This window comes from Rhincodon typus, unplaced genomic scaffold (assembly GCF_021869965.1).
Source record: "Rhincodon typus isolate 14 unplaced genomic scaffold, sRhiTyp1.1 hic_rhity00000633, whole genome shotgun sequence".
Classification (NCBI taxonomy): domain Eukaryota; kingdom Metazoa; phylum Chordata; class Chondrichthyes; order Orectolobiformes; family Rhincodontidae; genus Rhincodon; species Rhincodon typus.
In genome coordinates this window covers 4,496-25,294 of record NW_025966271.1, presented here as the reverse complement: position 1 = coordinate 25,294, position 20,799 = coordinate 4,496, and the positions used below count along the sequence as shown (strand labels likewise).

At 39.9% G+C, this 20,799-nt stretch overlaps 1 protein-coding gene across 3 annotated transcripts in view; it reads right to left on the bottom strand.

Annotated features, from left to right (window-relative positions):
- Positions 1 to 20,799, bottom strand: part of LOC109935743 (NAD kinase-like) — a 39,251-nt gene that overhangs the window by 18,324 nt on the left and 128 nt on the right. For all 3 annotated transcript variants that reach the window (XM_048621403.1, XM_048621404.1, XM_048621405.1), the window contains 6 exons: positions 20,542 to 20,799; positions 13,236 to 13,319; positions 9,349 to 9,478; positions 3,889 to 3,997; positions 3,321 to 3,406; positions 726 to 828 (listed from right to left, as the gene is read on the bottom strand). The exon at positions 20,542 to 20,799 ends at the window's right edge or, in 1 of these variants, runs on beyond it. In XM_048621403.1, coding sequence (XP_048477360.1) covers positions 726 to 828; positions 3,321 to 3,406; positions 3,889 to 3,997; positions 9,349 to 9,478; positions 13,236 to 13,319; positions 20,542 to 20,799 — 770 coding nt within the window. The remainder of the gene's footprint in view (positions 1 to 725; positions 829 to 3,320; positions 3,407 to 3,888; positions 3,998 to 9,348; positions 9,479 to 13,235; positions 13,320 to 20,541) is intronic.

The window sequence follows — 20,799 nt, the reverse complement described above, 5'->3', positions numbered from 1 at the left end:
AGGTCCTTGTAGTTGACAACTATTGAGCTGAAAGGTAAGAGGAATGATATGGGAAAAAGTGGGATTCAACCAAATGGGAGCAAAGATAGAGCACAGATTTGAGGGGCCAAGTGATCTATTCCTGAGCTGAAACTGCAATTTACTATTCTTTTATTCGTTGCTAATTTGCAATATCTTCGATGCCACCATTAGCCGAGTTAATCAATTATCACTCACGCATTATTTGCACAGCCCCACAATGCAAACTGCAATTCCACCACAATTTGGCAATAATAAAAAGTCGGCAAAAAGGAGCATTGCTTTAATTGTAATGGCCTGTCTCAAGCTGGTCAACAAGTGGCCCAATCCAGGTTGCCAGCAGGCATATGGAAGGTGAAGAAAGCAAATCTGTGTTTCTGTGATCATCATAAATCTTCCAATTACCTCCAACACCAAAGATCAGTAAGCCATTAGTACATCAGTTAAGCGCATATGACTCATGGTGTCTGAACAGAGAAGAGAGAACAATCTAAATCTGCAAAGAGAGAATCCATAATCTTACTGCTTGGTGCCTTTCAAAATAATTAGATATTATACAACAGTGCATGTACATTAGCTTACTGGAATAGTTTTGATAACAGAAGTTAAATTTTCCCAAATAAAGGTCAGGTGAACCTTGGATTTATCATTTAACACAGACTTATAGCACTTTATAAAGAGAAGATTTCAAAATATTTCTTTCATACCTTCAATCACATTTGTCACTTCTTTTCTGTAAGACTCAAATTTGAAAGGCGTGAGAAATCCAAGGGAGCCAAGATGAAATGCCATTACAGGAGGAACGCTGGTCTAGAAAAACAACAGCAAAGTTAGCCACACAAATCAAGCTGCCATGTCCATGATGATACAATATAAAATAGAGTAATTCCACATCTGTTGGACTTTCTACATACTAAACTATGAAGGAGTCCTGAGCATACTGCAGAAACTCCATTCCCTTATTGACTTTACCACCTTGCTCTAATTAATATCAGGATAATTTAAATCTGCCATGATTATTATTGTACTCAATTCCACAAGTTGTACGTATATTTCTTTCTTCTCCTCTTTTCCATTATTTGGTGGTCTGTAGACTACACATATTGGTTAGACAAATCCTTTATTATCTTCATCGCAATATGTTTGGATTTGGTCTTGCTCTGAGCTGCACCCTGTTTTTCTGCTGTAACTTTGCTACCCCAAACTAGTACAGCTACTCTGCCTCATTTTCTCCCCCTCTCATTTAAATATGTTATACTCTGGAATGTTTAATTCCAAGTCCTAATTTTACTGTAGCTACGTCTCAGTAATCCCAGCTACATTCTGTTCCTATCGATCCTCTTGAATTAGTCTATTTTATCAAGAACACTGTACATTACAGCACAACTATTTCAACTTATTTTAACAGGATTTCCTCTTATGATTAACTTTTTAATACTTTTATTCTATAACTTAGTACAGTACAGTAAATGTCAATACATTAGTCACAAGTCACATGACACCAGGTTCTAGCCCAACAGGTTTATTTGAAATCACAAGCTTTAGGAGTGCTGCTCCTTCATCAGGTGAAGCACTTCGCCTGATTAAGGAGCAGTGCTCTGAAAGCTTGTGATTTCAAATAAACCTGTTGGGCTAGAACCTGGTGTCATGCCATTTCTGACTTTGTCTATCCCAGTCCAACACTGACACCTCCACATCATCAATACATTAGGTTTAAGGGTTAATCAGGCAAGATTTCCATGCTCAACCAGCATCAAGTGATAGCAGTAGGAAATTTCAAATCTCCAGATGTCAGATAAAGGACAGGATGAAACTCAGCTATGAGAACGTACATTACAGTCAAATGGTTTACTACCATTCCCTGATAAAACAAACCTGGCTGAAAGAACAGTCATGACTAAAATGAACAAAGAACAACTGATGGGAATACATATTTATATTTACGGGCATTATGCAAAACTAGAAAATACAGAACCGTTCATACGTTTCCTGTATTCAAAAAAGGGTCTACCATGTGGTTTCTTAAAAATGAAGTCAGCTGTTTAATAGGTACCATGGTATACCTGTTTACAGAGAAGCAAGTGACTAGATTCAGTACTATTCTTCACCAACTGGCCATCCAGAGATGAACAGTGCAGGTTATAACTTTAGAAAATTATATCCAGCAATCATGTCCAGTGGTATCAAAATGAATCCTAACTCATTTAGGGGAGATCAATAGTCAGAAGTGTAAACCTCTCACAGCCTGTTTCATTTCCATTTAAAGCCAGCCAGAGATACATATACAAACATACAAATTAGGAGCAGAGATGATGTCTCGGCCCTTCAAAGCTGCTCTGCCATTCAATAAGATCATGATTTTGACCTCAACTTCACATTCCTGCCTATGCCTGATGATTTTTCACCAATGTTCCCTGTAAGCTGCGTGCAAATGCAGCCGCTCCAAGGGTCTGCACACAACAATTGGCATGATAACACCACTGACTTCTAGTTCTGCAAGTAGCTGTCATGCACAGAGCTCAGAGGTCCATGCAGAAGAGAAAAACATTACCAGGAATCTATCTCAGATTCTCCAGCATCGGCTGTTCCTACTATTTCTCTTATCAGGAATCTATCTCCTTCTGCCTTAAAAACATTGAAAGATTCTGTCTGTACCACCTTTTGAGGAAGGTGATTCCAAAGACACTCAAACTTCAGAGAGAAAAAAAATTGCCCTTATCTCAGTCTTAAATGGGCAATCCCTTTTTTTTAAAAAAGGGACGACCACTAGCGCTAGATTCTCCATTAATGGAAATATCCTTTCTACATCCACCCATCATGTCCTCTCAGGACTTTACATACATCTTGGAAGAAGTTCCAGCAACAAAGACAACATCTTGCCCCTGACCATACTATCCTTCCTGATCTCTCTGACACTGCTCCTCTTACACACTCTCCACAAGTTCCCATTCATTGTGAGAAATAGAGGCATAACTTGGAACCATCAATGAAAATTAAATTCAAACCTAACCTCTCTGGGGCGTGAACTAAGCTTCTATAAATTGGTCCTTTCCTCTGCAGTCTTTGGGTACAAATGTGGGTAGTTCATCTGTTAGTCACTTCAGTTGCACAACAAACAGAATGCACACCGCCGTCCAAACTGCAAACACACACATTCAGTGGCAGTAGAAAGTTTTTGAATGCCTTGATTATTGGCATACATCAGTAGAGACCCTAACTCTTTAATCTAGCTTTTCTGAGACTTGTGGTAAAATACTGAAACAAATGGGACACAAACACATCAGATGAGATTGACATAATACCTGGAAGAGGGAGGAGGCGTATAGCAGCGTGCCGTCACCACCCAGACAAACGATTAGATCTATGCAGCCAGACAATTCATCATAACCTGAGATTTAAACAAAATAGGTAAGCTTATTTTACTCATTTCAGCTCTTATTTAAAGAAAAATAAAATGGTATTACCCAAAAATCATCTGGACAAATAGTCAGGACTATTTCTAGTCTTCCAATTACATTTTTAACACAAAATCAGACAAATAATCAAAAGTAGATGAGGACACCACACAGTATTAATTAAAAGCCCTTTAGCTTCTTGATACAAAAAAAAAACATAGGTAATAGAGAAATTACACACTCGGTTCATTGGCAGCTAAGAAAAGGTTAGGTAACAGTGCAGGCAACATTGGATTTCAAGAAGGGATTTCCCCATTGAATTGCTCTCTTCTCAATTGGACTCTTGCTCACATTTCAATCTCCAAGTTTTTATTTTCTAATGAGATGACTGACTTGGTGTGCGGTTCCAGCATTTACAGATCTGATCATCAAGCAGTAGCCTATAATCAAGGAAGTCTCCCCTCCCGCACCTCACCTTCTCTGAAAGGGCTGAGCTGCTGCCTAATGGGCTCAAACTTTGCATCTTTAGCAAGTGCTGCATCATCCACCACTTTCTTCTCAACAAATACAACCAAGTGCTTCTCCTGCATCGAGAGGAAAAAGATACAAAAGAAAATTTAATTCACTTGAAAGGCCAACAATTCCACCTAGTTCCCTTGCTGTTACCAAATTTTGCCAAGGTAATACTGTTCTCAAAGTTACAGGTATTCTTATCCTAATTAAGAATGGGAGGAGGAGGAAAATTAGTGTACTATTTAAACCCATACACAACAGATGTTATTACTTCAAACGCAACTCCTTTGTGCAGTCTTCCTTTCAACACAACAATGCTGTTGCTTCATTTGGGATCCAATCTACTTATAAAAGTAGAGAAAATCATTGAAAAATAGGCATTGGCTTCAAAGTAAGTTTGCATTCATGAAAGAAACACTCATTGATAGAAGGACAGAGTCCCATGCATAATAATTTTCACAAGCTGTCAGAGGGTAAATTGTTTGAAGGATCTGAGGATCAAAGGATAACGAGGAGACAGATAAATGGAGTTGAGGATCAAATAAGCCATGATCTTGGTGAATGGTAGAACAGGCTGCAAGGGATCAACGGATTACTCCTTGACATAGAATGAGAATCAAAACTAACAAATACTAAAAGGCAACTTGGAAAATTCCAAGAAAGCAGTCATTTGAAATCTTGTACAAGTTCCTCCAACTAAAGGAAAATGAATTATTTAGATCCTTGAAAAGTGTGCACTGAAACCATCCTGGATTTTGTATAGCTGACCACTCAACAAAGGCTTGTTAGCCACACGCAAATTGAATCAGAAAGAGTATCATTTTGATTTATGAAGGCAACATTTGATGGAACCCATGACAACATATCAAGCTCAGTGCGATCTGAACCACCATGGTTTTTGACTAGTGTACTGTACTATGATGAGATTCAAAAGGATACCAACCAAAAAAGGTATCTAGTTTTCAACATGACCCTGAAACTGACTTTTCAAAGCAGTATTCCCTATTGCTGTTATAAACAGATTAATAAACAAATGTATATATTATCTCATCAGTATAAACAAGCTAGTGAAATACTGTTGCACATTAATATGCCAAGATAGTAATCTTCTGTATTAACCCAACACTATAAACAGGGTAGTAATACAGCATGAAAATTGGCCCTTCAGCCCAAACTGGTACATGCTGACCATGGTGCCCACTCAAAGTTCCGACTGCTTGCATTTGATCCATGTCCCTCTAAACCCTTCCCATCCGTTACCTGTCCAAATGTTTTTTTTTTAAATATTGCTATTGTACCTGTCTCAACCACTTTCTCTGGCAGCCCATTCCATATATGTACCACTCCCTGCATGAAGGTGCCCATCAAGTCTTTCTTAAATCTACCCTCTCTCACCTTAATCCTATGCCCTTTAATTTTCAATTCCCCATCCTGGAAAACGACTACATGCATTCATCCTATCTATGCCCCTCATGATTTTATACACCTCAATAAAGTCTCCCTTCATTCTCCTTTATTCCTTGGAACAAAGTCCTATCCTGACCAACCTCTCGCTATAACTCAGGTCCACTAGTCCTGGCAACATCCTCATAAATCTTCTTTGCACACTTTCCAGTTTAACTATGTCTTTCCTACAACAGTGTAACCAAAACTGTACACAGTACTTTAAGTGCAGCCTCACCAATGGCTTATACAATTATAACGGAACGTCCCGACTTCTATATTCGGTGCCTCAACCGATGAAGCCCAGCATGCTAAATGTTTTCTTCACCAACCGTCTACCCGAGATGCCACTTTTGACGAACTATGTACTTGTACTCCTAGGTCCCTCTGTTCCACAACACTCCTCAGGACTTGTACAGTAAATGGTAAGGTCCTACCCTGGTTTGATTTTCCAAAGTGCAACATATTATACTTATCTGTATTCAACTGCATTTGCCAGTCCTCAGCCCACAGCCCACTTCCCCCTCTGATCAAGATCCCTCTAATTTTTGATACCTCCTAAATTTTGTATCATTCACAAACTTACTAATTATGCCTTGTACATTCATATCCAGATCATTTATGTAAACAACAAATAACAAAGGTCCCAGCACCGACCCCTGTGGCACACCACTAGTCTCGGACATCTAGTCAACAACCTTCAACCATCACCCTGTTTCCTACCAGAGCCAATTTTGAATCCAATTAGCTAGCTCTCCCTGGATCCCATGCGACCTAACCTTCATGACTAGCCTGCCGTGCAGGACTTTATCAGAGGCCTTACAAAGGTCCATATAAATCAACATCCACTGCCCCAACCTCATCTATCCTCTTGGTTACCTCTTTGAATAACTCTAAAAGATTTGTCAGACATGACTTCCCACATCAGACCTTGAGTATCTAAATGAGGTTGATCGTGTCACTCAGTATCCTCTCCAATAACTTACCTACCACTGATGTCAGGCTCATTAGACTGTAGTTCCCTGACTTGTCTTTGCTACTTTTCTTAAACTATGGAACAACATTAGCCACCCTCCAGCTGTCTGGAACTTCACCAGTGGCTAAAAATGAAGCAAAAATCTCTGCAAGAACCTCTGCAATTTCTTCCCTAGCCTCCCAAAATGTCCGATGATGGACTTGATCAGGCCCAGGGGATTTATCCACCTTAATGCACTTTAAGGCTGTAAACACATCCTCTCTGGTAATATGTGTGTGGTACAAAACATCCCTACTTCTTTCCCTTATTTTCTTAGCATCCATGATTCTCTCCTCTGTTTCTCCTCAGTGTTTACTTTCATTAAAAATCTCCTGCAGCTCCACTTATAGATGGCCAGGCTGATCTTTAAGACGACCTATTCTCTCCCTGGCCACCCTCTTACTCTTAATATAACTACAAAACCTCTTGGGATTATTTTTAACCTTATCTGCCAGTTTAAAAAAAAATCTTCAGCCTCATCTTGCATTCTATCACAAGCAATTTCAAGCTAAATGCAATGCTGATTCTTCCATCCTTTTTGCCTCCACACCTACCTCATTGGCCAAGAATCCTATACAGCAGGCCTTTCTCCTACGTTCCTAATTTGCATTCCATTTTGGACCCCTCCACCTGGTTCCTTTCATTGGGAACTGTCGATATGATATCAGTTGTGTCAATTTCTCTGCTCCTCTCATTCACTCTAACTTATATCCATCGGAATTTGCATCACTCTAGTTTTAGATCCCAACATTGCATTATCATGAAATCTGATACCAAGGCTGGTCCTGTAGCTGCTTGGTGGACCAAACTCTACTTTTTGAGGGCTGCACCCCAGCTCTCTGGCACTTCCTCCTAACTACATTTGTCTTAGCTAAAAAAAGTTAAAACATAGCTATAGAAGCTGTACAGTCTATTTTTTAGGTTTCCTGCTGGTTCATATTCTAATCTACAATCTTATCAGTTTTTTGCTCCTCTTTTGCTTTATTCTAAAATTCTCCCAATCCTCAGGTTTACTATAATTTGACAATTTTACAGGACGTTTTAAATAAAAAACTCATTCCATTCTTAACTTCCTTATCTTAGCCATGGTTAACGTACTTTTTGACATTTCGTAGGCATTTTGAAGGAATTATAGTTGCTGATTTCTTTAAAGAATATTGATTGGCTATGTACTGTCATTCCCCTTAAAGCATTTTTGCAATCCACCTCAGCCAATTTGCTGCTCATAATTTCATAATGTCCTTTGTTCAAATTTAAAACTCTGGCTTCAGAGCAACCTCACCTTCAAACACAGTGAAATTCTTCCACATCACGCTCACTCATCCTGAATGTTTTTTTTTTAAACAATTAGTCTTTCGTCATTACGTAGAACCATCAAAACATTTCAGTGCAGAAAGTCCATTCAGCCCATCATGTCCGTACTGGCTGAATAAAACTATCAAATTCCAGACACGCACCGCTCTGACTCAAGTGCTCTACTCCAAGCAATTCATCCTTGACTGATGGACTGCCAGAGACAACCATGACAAGGAGTAATTCTGAGATTACTGCTCTTGAACTTCTGCTTTTTAATTTCCTTCCTAACTCCTTCATTATCTGCTTTCAGAACATCAATCTCCCTACTTCTTCACTGGTAGGAACGTGGACAACAACTCTGGCTGTTCACCCTCTCCGAGAAGGATATCCTGCACTTACTCTACAGCATTCTTGATCCTGACACCAGGGAAGCAATACACTATCCTGCAGTTACATTTACTACTGCAGAAATGCTGATCTGTTCCACAGACTATAGAATCACTTATCACTTTTCTTCCCTCTCTCCTCTATAGCTGAGGTGCCCGTGGTGTCACAGACTTGGTTCTGGCTGCACTCCGAGGAACCACAGCACTCATCAAGATCCAAAACTGAAAACCAATTAGCAAGATTGACTCAGAGACTCCAACACATGCTGATTCCCTCAGACTGCCTGGCGGTCACTCATTCTCTCTGCCAGTACACTCCTAGCCTGTGGTGAAACTACCTCCCTACATGTGTTATCCACACAGTTCTCTGCCTCGCAGATACACAACAGTGACTCCAGCCACCGCTCAAGTTCAGAAACCTGAAGTTCAAGCTGTCACTTCCTGCAGATGGGTTTGTCAAGAAAGCTTGGACAGGGAGGCTGGTGCTGGATTCAACTCCATATATTTTTTCAGCAAACAGTAACCTCTTAAATGTACTAGAGAAATTCCACATTCAGCCAGGGGAAAAAAGGACAAAGGACCACACGGAGCTACTCGCAGTTGGTCTCAAGGGGTTGCACAGCTTGAATCAGGCTGCAATTAGACCAATTCGAATGAATGGAATAACTTACACTGACTCACCAACCAGCTTCTTCCCCTATACCAAACAATGAGGCAATTACTGGAGGATGAACAAGGTAGAGGGAGAAAAGAGCACCTCCTTCCCCTCTCCATTAAACTCCCTCTCAGTCAGCAAAAACCAAATTTAAAACTCCATGCACCCAAAGCAGCACTCAGTGCAGTGAAAGTAGGACAAAGTGGGGTCACTTTCTATGCTTCCTGACAAACAGCATAATTCACTTTTGGAAAACAATTCAAGCTGGCCACCTCATTAACTACCTGCAGCTAAGCAGCTTGCACTCACTCATTTTAAACTGCAAAGAAACGTTACTGTATAAGAGAAGCTTTTTTTAAGTTAATTGCTAAATTACAGAATAAGCTGGAATTTACTTAGAAATCACACTTAAAACACTCTCACTCACCAGCTCTCAGCATCAATTTATACTTCTGAAAACTCACCGACTCCCACAGCCACTTTGGCAGCACTTCACACTGTTTAGTTAAAACCAAAACAAAGTAAAGTATGATCCAATAAGGCAGGTTCCTGTCTGGGATCTGATTTGCTTGGTAATAACATTATCTGGGATGATAAGCCTACACAGTATCAAATGTCCTGGCTCACCTCAATGAGAAAAGTACATAGTTCTTTGAAGGGCTCCAGAAGGGCTTCATCCTTAACTTTTTTGATGACCAGTACATTTGTTGGTGGTTTGTCCCAGGTCAGTCTCTGACTGGTTGGATCTTGAATGTGCCTGAACAGAATTAGAACTAAATAAATAAAGTCTTGCAAAGAATTAGAAGATGCCACCACTTTACAACTAATAAGTAACAATGTATTAACAAATAACATTTGACACTTGGTTACATGAGGAAATAGGAGGGTAGGTGACCAAAAATTGGTTAGAAGTAGCTCTTGAAGAGTGTCTTTAAAAGAAAAGCGGGGAACGAACTAGTGTGGTCTAAGGAGGGAAATCCAGGGCTGCCAGTACACTCCTAGCCTGTGGTGAAACTACCTCCCTACATGTGTTATCCACACAGTTCTCTGCCTCGCAGATACACATCAGTGACTCCAGCCACCGCTCAAGTTCAGTCTGCTGATAGGGGGAACTGGGCAGGCTGAGGGAGGATGGGGAAGGTGAGTTTAGAAAGTGGGGGCCACTGAGAGAACGAGGAGTCAAAGGGGAAAGAATGAAACTGCTCGCAGAAAGGTTGTTGCAAAAAGGCTACAACGGAGTAGGGGATGAGGGAGAGACTGCAAGAGTTGAAAATGAAGCAAGGAAGTCCGCAAGGGGTATAGGCAAGAAGCAGGAAGAAGAAAGCAGCAATATGGCAGAAGGAGGGGTGGGGGGGAAAGAGGGCAGCTGTAAAGGAGACAGGACAATCTTAAACCTGTCAATAAACAAATACTTCAAGAAATCTTGAAATCACTGAAGTACTTAACTCCTTACAAATGAATGGGAAATCTCTAGTGTAAAGCTGGATGTATTCAGGATCAACTATGAGAAAAAATATTGTAGATGCTTCTTTGCTAGCATTAGCAGAGACCTCACCAGTCAGTAGGTTTGTTTAGGGTTCTTTGTGCATAAAAAGGTGTGTGGTTATTTTGAAAACAAAAACTTTTGTTAAATTAGCACAAGTCAGGCATAAGTTAAGTATCTAAGAAATGAATGCCTTCCTGAAGCGCCTGACTCATAGGAACAGTAGGCCATTCAGCCCCTCAAGCCTGTTCCACAATACAACGAGATCACGGCTGATCTGTGGCCTAACTCCATATATCTACCTTTGGCCCATATCCCTTAATATCTTTGCTTGACAAAAAATTATCTATCTCAGATTTAAAACTAACAACTGGTCCTACATTCACTGCCATTTGAGAGAGTGTTCCGAACATCTACCAGCTTTTGCATGCGGTATGTCTGGCCTTAATTCTCAAACAATGCCTCCCAGTTCTAGAATCCCAAACCAGTGGAAACAGCTTACCTTTACCTACTTTGTCTATTCCTGACAATATCTTGAGGACTTTGAACAGATCACCCTGTAACTACTAAGTTCTAGAGAGAACAGGCCTGCTTTGTATAATCTCCTACCATAATTTAACCCCTGAAGTCCAGGTATCATTCTTGTAAACCTATGTTGTACTCCCTCCAACGCCAATATATTCTTTCTAAGGTGTGTTAACCTGATCCGCTCACAGTACTCCAAGTAGAGTCTAACCACGATTTTGTGTGACAGCCACATAACTTCTACAATCTTGCACTCCAGTCCTCTGAATATAAAGCCCAGACCTTCCTTTAAATTTAAGCAGAGGAAAAGTGCACCAACAGGGGCCTAAACCTTTGCATTAGAATTTGGTACATATTTTCTTGGTATCTATACATTATTACTTTCAGTACAATAGAGTTCCTCTAATTAGAACGCCAATCACACCATTCCAGGCTGAGGTTTGCCGATTTCATACAGACCAATCCATGAGGCAGATGGTCTTCTTTCTATAGCTGTAGCCATCCTACTTAGTGCAGCTCCTCATTCCCTATGCATAAGAAGCCCTCGATCGATACTACCACCACCAGCTTTACTCCACAATAAGTGTTTTCAGGAAATCCTGGGTTTTCTCACCCAGAATGACAGGTAGCTGGAACACAGTCTGTGCATACGAATGGGGAGGAAATCAAAGTAAAAACAAATATAAAAAGTATGAGTTGCTATTTCAATTCTTATCAGTTTCCAGGACTTGTAGTAATGTTAACTGAGATGAAGCAATGAATTCTAGAGATCACTAAAACAAAAACAAACAGGACAATCAACTAGAAACGCAAACATAAAATGATCAATAATCCTTTTATCCTCAAAAAAATGATCTTTTAACTCTTGCTGAACAGGAAAGTCACAAAGTAATATTGTTGTAAAAACAGCAGATAATTCTCAGTAATATAAAACAAAATACTGCAGATATTGCAAATTTGAAATAAATTCAAGGTGCATTGGAAATAGTCAGCAGGTCAGGCAGCATCCAGAGAGAGAAACACGGAGTTAATGTTTCTCGTCGAACATGTCTCTTCTCAGTTCAGACTCAAGTTGAACAAGTTCAGAACACAATTAGACAATTGTTGCTGAATAGCAGAATCAACTTGGGATACGTCACCTAACAAGTGGATCTTCAACTTCCCAGCCACTGGAGATAAAAAGAGCACTGACAAAAAATCTTGAACTGACACTGGAACCCATCTTTTGCCTTGTTGTCTGGAATGATTCCAGCATATTCTTTCCCCAACTGTTTAGACATTATTGCATAAACAATTTGGAGAAATTTTTTTGTTTAAAAATTGTGAAACCGACAGAATTAAGTGCATTAATTAATAATTAAGTTGGAGCGGGTTCAGAAGAGATTTACCAGGATGTTGCCGGTAATGGAAGGTTTCAGTTACAAGGATAGGCTGGAACTTCTTTCACTGGAGCAGAGGAGGTTGAGAGACGACCTTATAGAGAGATGGATAAGGTGAATGGCAGGTGTTTAGGGGGCATATTTTAAGGTGAGGGGAGAAAGATTTTAAGACGACACGAGAGGTAATTTTTTTTTTAAAAAAACAGAATGGTTCGTGTGTGGAATGAACTTCAAGAGGAAGAGGTAGATGCGGGTACAGTTAAAATGTTCAAAAGACATTTAGATAAGTACATGAGCAAGAACTGTTTGGAGGGATAACGAGCCAAGCACAGTTAGGTGGAAGTAGTTTAGTTTGGGATTATGATCGGCATGGACCAGTTGGACCCAAGGGTCTGTTTCTGCGCTATATGACTATGATTCCAAAACTGGGATCCCCCAACCACAGCACTGCAGCTCAGGTGTAAAGACAATACGACAATCCACTACAAAGTACAGCCACTTCCACTGGTCTTGCTTCCCACAAACCTTGCATGCGGATGAATGTGTTCTGTTTATCTGAACAGTTTAATATGAAGACAGATTGCACAAGCACAGATCTTACACAACGAAGTTACTTGTTCAAAAGCTGTGAATGTGACCATGGTCCAGACCAAGAATATTTCCTGGATGAGAAGGTACAGATCCAGAAGTGCAAGCAGCACATCTACCCAGGATAATAAGATAAAGTGGCAAAGAGATAGCAAATGAAGTCAGTGTTTGCCATTTACCCCATCTGACAGCAGCATTTTGCTTGCTTAAGACTGACCATATTCCTTAAGATGGTGGCCTGAACCTTTGAAAACATCACCTAAGGTGCACTAACCCTTTGAATCGTGCTTTACACGGAGCTGGCATAAACTCTAAAACAATCTCCTAGATCTGACAAATTCAATATTCTACAGTTTACACTCAGAACTGCTTCTAACAATGATAAAGATATCACATTCACTGACCTCAAATTCCCCAACAGAACAATGCAGCTTTAACTTGTGTGTGTCAAGAAACCAACTCTGAAAAGATTAGATGAAACCCATTTATTGACAACCTTTTCTAATGTTTAAGACAGGGAAAGAATGCTTTTTACTTACATGATACTAGTGGAGTTTTGCAGAATGGAGGCTTTAGGTCCAAAGTGCGTATCAGGAGAAGGGCCATGGAGAAAGTGTGCATGTCTGAAAGGAGAGAAAAGTTATGTTAATTTGTTCCCTTTTTGGTTTATCAGTATCACTTCTCCTCATTGGTGGTTGCCTTTTTATCCCTAGGCCTCTCTTCCTCTCTTCCTCCCCCCACAACCCCTGGAAAAGGAGATAAGAAATATCATTCAGAACAACAAGTTATGAACCAAAAATGCACAAACAGTACACTGGTTTATAAGTCAAGGGTGGAATGGACAGCTGCATACAAAACAGAGTTAAGCCCATTAATTTTTTTTGATAAGGCAGCAGCTGCACCACTAATGTAGAAGGTCACACATACAGACAATAACATAGTGAATCAGTTTTATTTAGACTATGAAAGGATTTTATAAAAACATCATGCTGGAAATTAAAAATGTTCAAACTTAATTGCGTATAGCAGCTTCTAATTCTGCATTTCCTATTAAAAAGTAATAAATTCTCAAATTACTAAACCGAAGCAGGCTGTTCAGTCCAATTGATCAACGTTTATAGTCCACAGAAGTCTTATTCTACATGACTTCACCTTATCCTACCAGTATTATTTTTCTATAAAATTTTCTCCCCCTCTCTTTTTTTAAGCTTCCCTTAAAGTAACTTATGATATTCACCCTCAACAGCACCTTTCTGTTTCAGAGTTCCACATTCTAACTTTTCTCTGGGTTTATATAAAGAATTCAGGAGAAACTAATTCATCCAAACACGTTCTGTCTTAAGTCCGCTCGAGTGTAGATCATTTTCAGCTGCATCACTGAGGGAATGCTGCATTGTAGAGGTGCTACATTCAGGATGAATCTACAATCTCAGGTCTATGTAGAAGATCCCACAGCATGATTTGATGAACAGCAAGAAAGTTCTCCCTGGTATCCTGGTTGGTCATGGAATTTACATACTGAAACTGGCCTAAATGGCTTCAAGAAACAAAGGGATCAAGGTAAAGAGATATAAATTACTAAGTACAGCAACAGAAGTTAATAAATCCATAAAAATCCAAAACACAAGTTAATTTCTTAGGGGTAGAACTGAAAAGCACAAAAAGTTATACGCTAAACTCACATAAACCACATGCAAGATTACTTTGCAGACTTCTGGTCTCCAAATTATAAAGGAGGTCATACATGGAGCCACTGGAGGAGCTGCAAAACAGATTTACTGGGATGATGCCAGAACTGTGAGGCGACAATCAATTGGGGAAGTTCGAACAGGCTTAAACCCTTTCCTTGAGTAAATAAAAAAACTGAGGGATAACCTTACACAGATCTTTCAAATTATTTAAGGGGTTGATCAAGTAGATGTGGAAATAGTGTTTTCATTCACGTGGGAGATCAAAACTAGGAACTACCCATACAAGATTAGTCACAAATAAACCAATAAAGAACTCAAAGAAAAAACAGCTAAATGATTAGAATCTAGAACCTGAGTCAATGAGGAAAATAGCACAGCAGCAATTGAGAGGAAGTGAAATAAGAACAAAAGATGGGAACATCTGCAATGTATATAACTTTTTAAGTACTCAAGCTGTAAGGTGGCACTGCATAAAACCACAATCCTGACATTAATGCTGGATACTCATTAGTTATAATAAAATTCACCCTATATCATGGAGTGAACTTTCATTTAAAAAGGAGAGAAACATTCTTCACAGAATCACAGAACTGTTATGGTGCAGAATGAGGCCATTTGGCCCTTTGTGCCTGCACATATTCAAACAAGCAACGTTAAGCAGTGCCAATCTCCTGCATTCCCCCTATACCCTTGCAAAAAATTTCTATCCAAATAATCACCCATGCCTCAATTCAGCCTACCTACACCACATTTTCAGGTAGTGCATTCTACACCGTAACTACTGTTTCTTCCCCACATTCCCTTGCTTCTTTTGCACAACACTTTACATCTATGCCCCCTAGTTCTTCCTATTGTCCTATCTATTCAATCCAGCCTGATGATTTTGAAAACTTCTACCAAATCCTATCTCAGCATTCTTCAAGAAGAACAGTCTCAACTTCTTCATTCTATCCTCAAAATTGAAGATTCTCATTACTGGAACCATTCTTATCAACAGCTTCTGCACTGTCTCCAATGTTTTCACACCTTTCCTATAAAGGAAGCACCCACAAACATACACAATACACCTGCTGAGGTCTAACAAATGCTTTATATAAATTAAGCATTTTTAATACAGTAAGACATAGCAGAACTAAGTCATTAAGCCCATCAGGTCTTGTCCATCGTTCAATGAGATCATGGCTGATCAGATAATCAAATCCATTTTTCTGCCCTTCCTCCATAACCCTTGATTCCCTTACTGATTAAAAAAAAATCTATTTCAGCCTTGAATATACTTAACGACCCAGCCTCAACAGCTCACTGTGGTAAAGAATTCTACAGATTTTCTATGCACAGAAGAAATTCCTTTTCATCTCGATCTTAAATAGCAACCTCTCAGATGAAGAAAGTATGCACTCTGGTCCTCGACCCTGCCACGAGGAGAAACAACCTTTCTGCATCTACCCTGTCAAATGTTCAATAGTCCAATCAGCACTGGCCCAATTTACTCGACCTCTCTTCATAAGACAGTCTTTCTGTGCCAGGTATCAACCCAGTGAACCTTCACTGGGTTGCCTCCAATGGCAGGATATCTTTCTTTAGACAAAAGGTCCAAAGTTGTTCACAGTCTTCCAACTTGGACTGACGAGAGGATGGAAAAGTTTTGGCAAAACTGCCCTACTTTTATTTCCTTTGAAATAAAGGCCAATATTCAATTTACCTTCCCCATTACTCACTGAATGTAGATGCTAGCTTTTTATGATTCATGGATGAGGACTCCCACATCCCTTGGTTTCTTGTAGTTTTTGGCAGACCTTCTCCATTTGAGTAATATTCAGCTCCTCTGTTCTTCATGCTGAAGTGCATAGCCTCACATTTCCCACATTGTATTCCATCTGCCAAGATTTTGCCCACTCACTCCACATCTGTCTGCAGACTGTCATCCTCACCACTTGCCTCCCCACCTATTTTTTTGTCATCTGCAAACTTAGCTATGGTACATTCACTTTCCCTATCCAAGTTATTCATCTATACTGTAAATAATTGTGGCCCCAGTACTGATCCTTCTGTTTAACCACTAGTTACACATTTTCAGGATGCCAATGCACCCATTCCACCTCCGCATCTTCTTTTAGTTAGCCAATCCTCAATTTGTGCAAATATATGAACTCCAACAACATGCTAATCTCCTTGTTCTTGTATTCTACGCTAATAATAAAGACAAGAACAATGTTTTACTAACTGATGTTTCCACCCGTCATTCTTGGTCTGCGCATGTATACACACAGGGCAATCTGCTCCAGCACCCACTTTGGAATTGTACCTCCTATTTTGTATGATCTCTCAATATTTTTCCTACCAAAGTACGTAACTTCCCTGCTTTGAACCTCATCTGCCATCTATCCAACCACTCCTCTAACTTGTTAATGCCCTTCTGGAGTTCTACACTGCCCTCTTGGTTTACAATTCTTCCAAATTTTGTCCCATCTGCAAACTTTGAAATTGTCCCCTACACATCAAGATCCAGATCATTAATATATACAAGGAACATCAAGAATCCCACAGTTGTGTCCTGGAAAACTCGACCACAAATCTTCCTCCAGCCTGAAAACTATCCATAAGTATGTGTTTCCTATCACTCAACCAATTTTGTATCCACATTGCCACTGTCCCTTTTTTTTTTTTTAAAAACCGTGGCCTATAACTTTCCTCAAGTCTGTTGCGTATCAAATGCCTTCTGGAAATCCACTTATATCACATCAATAGTACTATCCTCATCAATCTCTTCTGTTACCTTTCTATAAAACACCAGCAAGTTAGTTAAACACAATTGTTCATTTAGAAAATCCATGCTGACTCTTCCTAATCAACCTGACTTTTACCAAGTGACTATTAATTCTATCCAGAATAACTGTTTCAGAAGCTTTCCCAGCACTCAAAGTTAAACTGACTGATCTGTAATTGCTAAGATTACCTTAAAACCCTTCCTGAACCAGGCCATAACGTTTGTAATTCTCCAGTCTTCTGACACTTCCTCCAAATCCAGAGAAGACTGAAACATTTTAGCCAGTTCACCTGCAATTTTGACTCGCTTCCTCAAAATCCTCAATATTCTTAAATTTAGAAATTAATTAAGTTAAGTTTTGTATTATGGCAGCTATGTTGGATGTAAATGAACATCTTTCCTGCTCCATCTTATCAAGCACCTAAAAGCAGTACAGTACAAATTAGCAGCAAATCAGACCTCCACTTCTACTTATTTATGGGCTCTCTTATTTCACCATTTCAGCACGTCAAGTTCTTTACAGCTAATTTTCTAAAGTTATAGAGCCAGAGTTGTACAGCATGGAAACAGACCCTTCGGTCCATCTCGTCCATGCCAACCAGATATCCCGAATTACTCTAGTCCCATTTGCCAGCATTTGGTCCATATCCCTCTAAACCCTTCCTGTTCGTGTGCCCATCCAAATGCCTTTTGAATATTGTAATTGTATCAGCCTCTGCCACTTCCCCTGACAGCTCATTTCATACGTGCACGACCCTCTACGTAAAAAAGTTACCCGTTATGTCCCTTTTATATCTTTCCTCTCACCTTAAATCTATGCCCTCCACTTTTGGAATCCCGGACCCTGGGAAAAAGACCTTGGCTATTCAGCCTATCCATGCACCTCATGATTTTATAAACTTGTATAAGGTCACCCCTCAAACTCCGATGCTCCAGGGAAAATAATCACAGCCTATTCAGCCTCTCCCTAGAACTAGAACCCTCCAACCCTGGCAATACCCTTGCAAATATTTTGAACCTTTCCAAGTTTAACATCCTGATTCACTATTGCATGTCGAAAATGTGACAGCCAACCTGTGAATACATACATACATACGAGCTTACAAACAGGGCAGAATCAAGCTATTCCGATGTTCAAGCTTCTTCACCACTCAATAAAAGGTACTGGCCAATCTGACTGTGACCTTAATTCCACATTCCCACCAACCTCCAATGAACATTTGATTCCCATTTTTCCATCTACACCTGCCTTAAAAAATAATTAACGATTCTGCTTCCATCACTTTTGGGGAAGAGTTCCAAAGATTCACAAGACTCAAAAACAATTTTTACACCTCTTCTTAAACAGGAAAACTATGCTTTTAAACTGAATCTCCTAGTTCCAGTCTCTCCCACAACAGAAATCATCCTTCTAATATCCATCCTATCAAGTCCCTCAGGATCTTGAATGTTTCAATAAGATCACCTCACACTTCTGAACTATATAGGCCTACCCTCTCCAACTATCCTCATGGGATCACACCCCAATCCCAAATATCAATCAAGTGAACCTCCTCTGGACTGCTGCCAAGGTATTTATATCATTTCTTAAATAGAGATCCCAAACTGTACTCAGTACTCCAGATGAGGCCTCACTATTACCCTATAAAACTGCAGCAAAATTTCTTCACTTTCATTTGCATATCTCTCGCAATAAATAGGAACATTACGTTTACCATTCTCAGTACCCGAAAACTAACTCAAAAGCTGTACTTCAAACAATATCATGGGTTCTTTAGCATTCCTGAGGTGCTAAACTGGGCTTTGGGTTATGATCTAACAACGCAGCAAGATACTAGAGGATCAGCCTAGAATTTGTACTTGTAATCTCAAGTAGAACTTCAACTCACAACCTCTTCCTCAGAGACACAGTCCCAAATTCCTTGGAATGAGGCAGGAAATGCATTGTTAAATTTTCCAGCAAAAAACAATTAATTGGTTTTTTGTAATTTAGCAGAGACTAAGAAACTTCTTGGAGCAGGGCCATGTTTCATAGCTTTTATCATGCAGCTGTCTTGCTATATTTTTGGATGCCAATCCTGCTCACCCACCAGACTAAAGGCAGGGATGCTTACCAGAGTACAATCTATGGAGACCTCACCAAACAGCTATTCTTTGAGTCTAGGCAATGAGTTTTAACCAAAAATAAAATCACAGCTGAACCCTGGTAACAGACAAACAAATTGCTTGAGTTACTGACCGATTGTGCAGGCGAAAGAAAAAACACAACACTGATTAAGGTGCATTTACACTGGAACTTCATGCACATTGTGCAAATTCAAGAATAGTGTGAATGCATAGGAATATGCTGGTCTGACATTACTTGGTTCCAACATTGCCTAAATTATAAATCCAATTTGTATTTTTTTTTTAAAAAATTGGCTCTGACCCTATGGGCAGGTTTTAAAATATGCCAAAGCATTGACTTAAATGAGAGTGCAATATTCCAATTTTCACTTTCTGAATATTGAGCTTTTAAACTGCTGAAAGAGGGGCTCTACACTACAATTTAATTACCAAAGCAAAGGAAGTGATAATTCATATCAGGTGGATGAATCATCTAACACAGGCTTTTAGTTCTGTTTATATGGCGTTGTTGACTTCTGTGGTAATACTCCTGTTAAGCTGCATGTGTGCTTCACTGTGCAGCAGGCTAAAACATACCAAAAGGGTCTGGTGATGTATTAAGTGTGCAGCTGGAGAGGATGTTTTTAAATTTTGAAAAAAACTCATTCTGGAAACAACCACATTTTAAAAGTCTTATGCAGTAAGACAAGGGTGCTGGCCGTTCACAGTGGGGGCACAGTAAGTCACAGAATCTCACAGCAAAAGAAGAGGCCATTTACCCCTTTGAAAGAACGGTCCAATTAGTCCTAGCCTCCTGAACATCGACAGCTGTTTACTTTTCCTCCCAAAAGTTATTGATGAATCGATTTTCACCCCTTCAGGCATGCATCCCAGATCATAACTCATTAAAAAATTCTACTGATCTCCCCTCTGGTTCTTTCCCCAACTACCTCAAATTTAGGTACTCTAACCAACGTTTCCAGTGGAAACAGTGTCTTTTCTTCTACGACAGCAAAATACTTCACATCTTCGGACACATTTATTAAACTTCCACTTCTGTTCCCACGAACAACAATCCCAATTTCTCTAATCTCCCACATAAGAGGTCATCCCAGTAATTCTGGGAAGACTTCTCTGCCTCCTCTCCAAAGCTACAGTACTGATTGTTGCAGGTGGGTGACATTACTATTTCCCCAGGATATCAATGTATTGAGTGGTCCTAAAGGGTGAGGCTGCTGGCCATGTTCCCACAGGGTGAAGATGCAGGTACCATTACTGTACCTGTGTCCAACCTTTCGGTGGGTCTTACATTTCCGTGGAGATTTTTCTGCCTGCTCTCGTCTCTTGGGTGACATTTGGTCCTGTTTCTTCAATGAGACAGATTCCTGTTTTTCATTAGTTGGTGGCGATGTTTCTGCTCCCTTCTTAGATGAGCACCCATATTGGGTACGTTTCCAGGTTTCCTCGCCCGGACAGGCCTTGTGTTCAGGTTGAGGCTGAGGCTGAGGCTGAGGCTGAGGCTGAGGCTGAGGCTGAGGC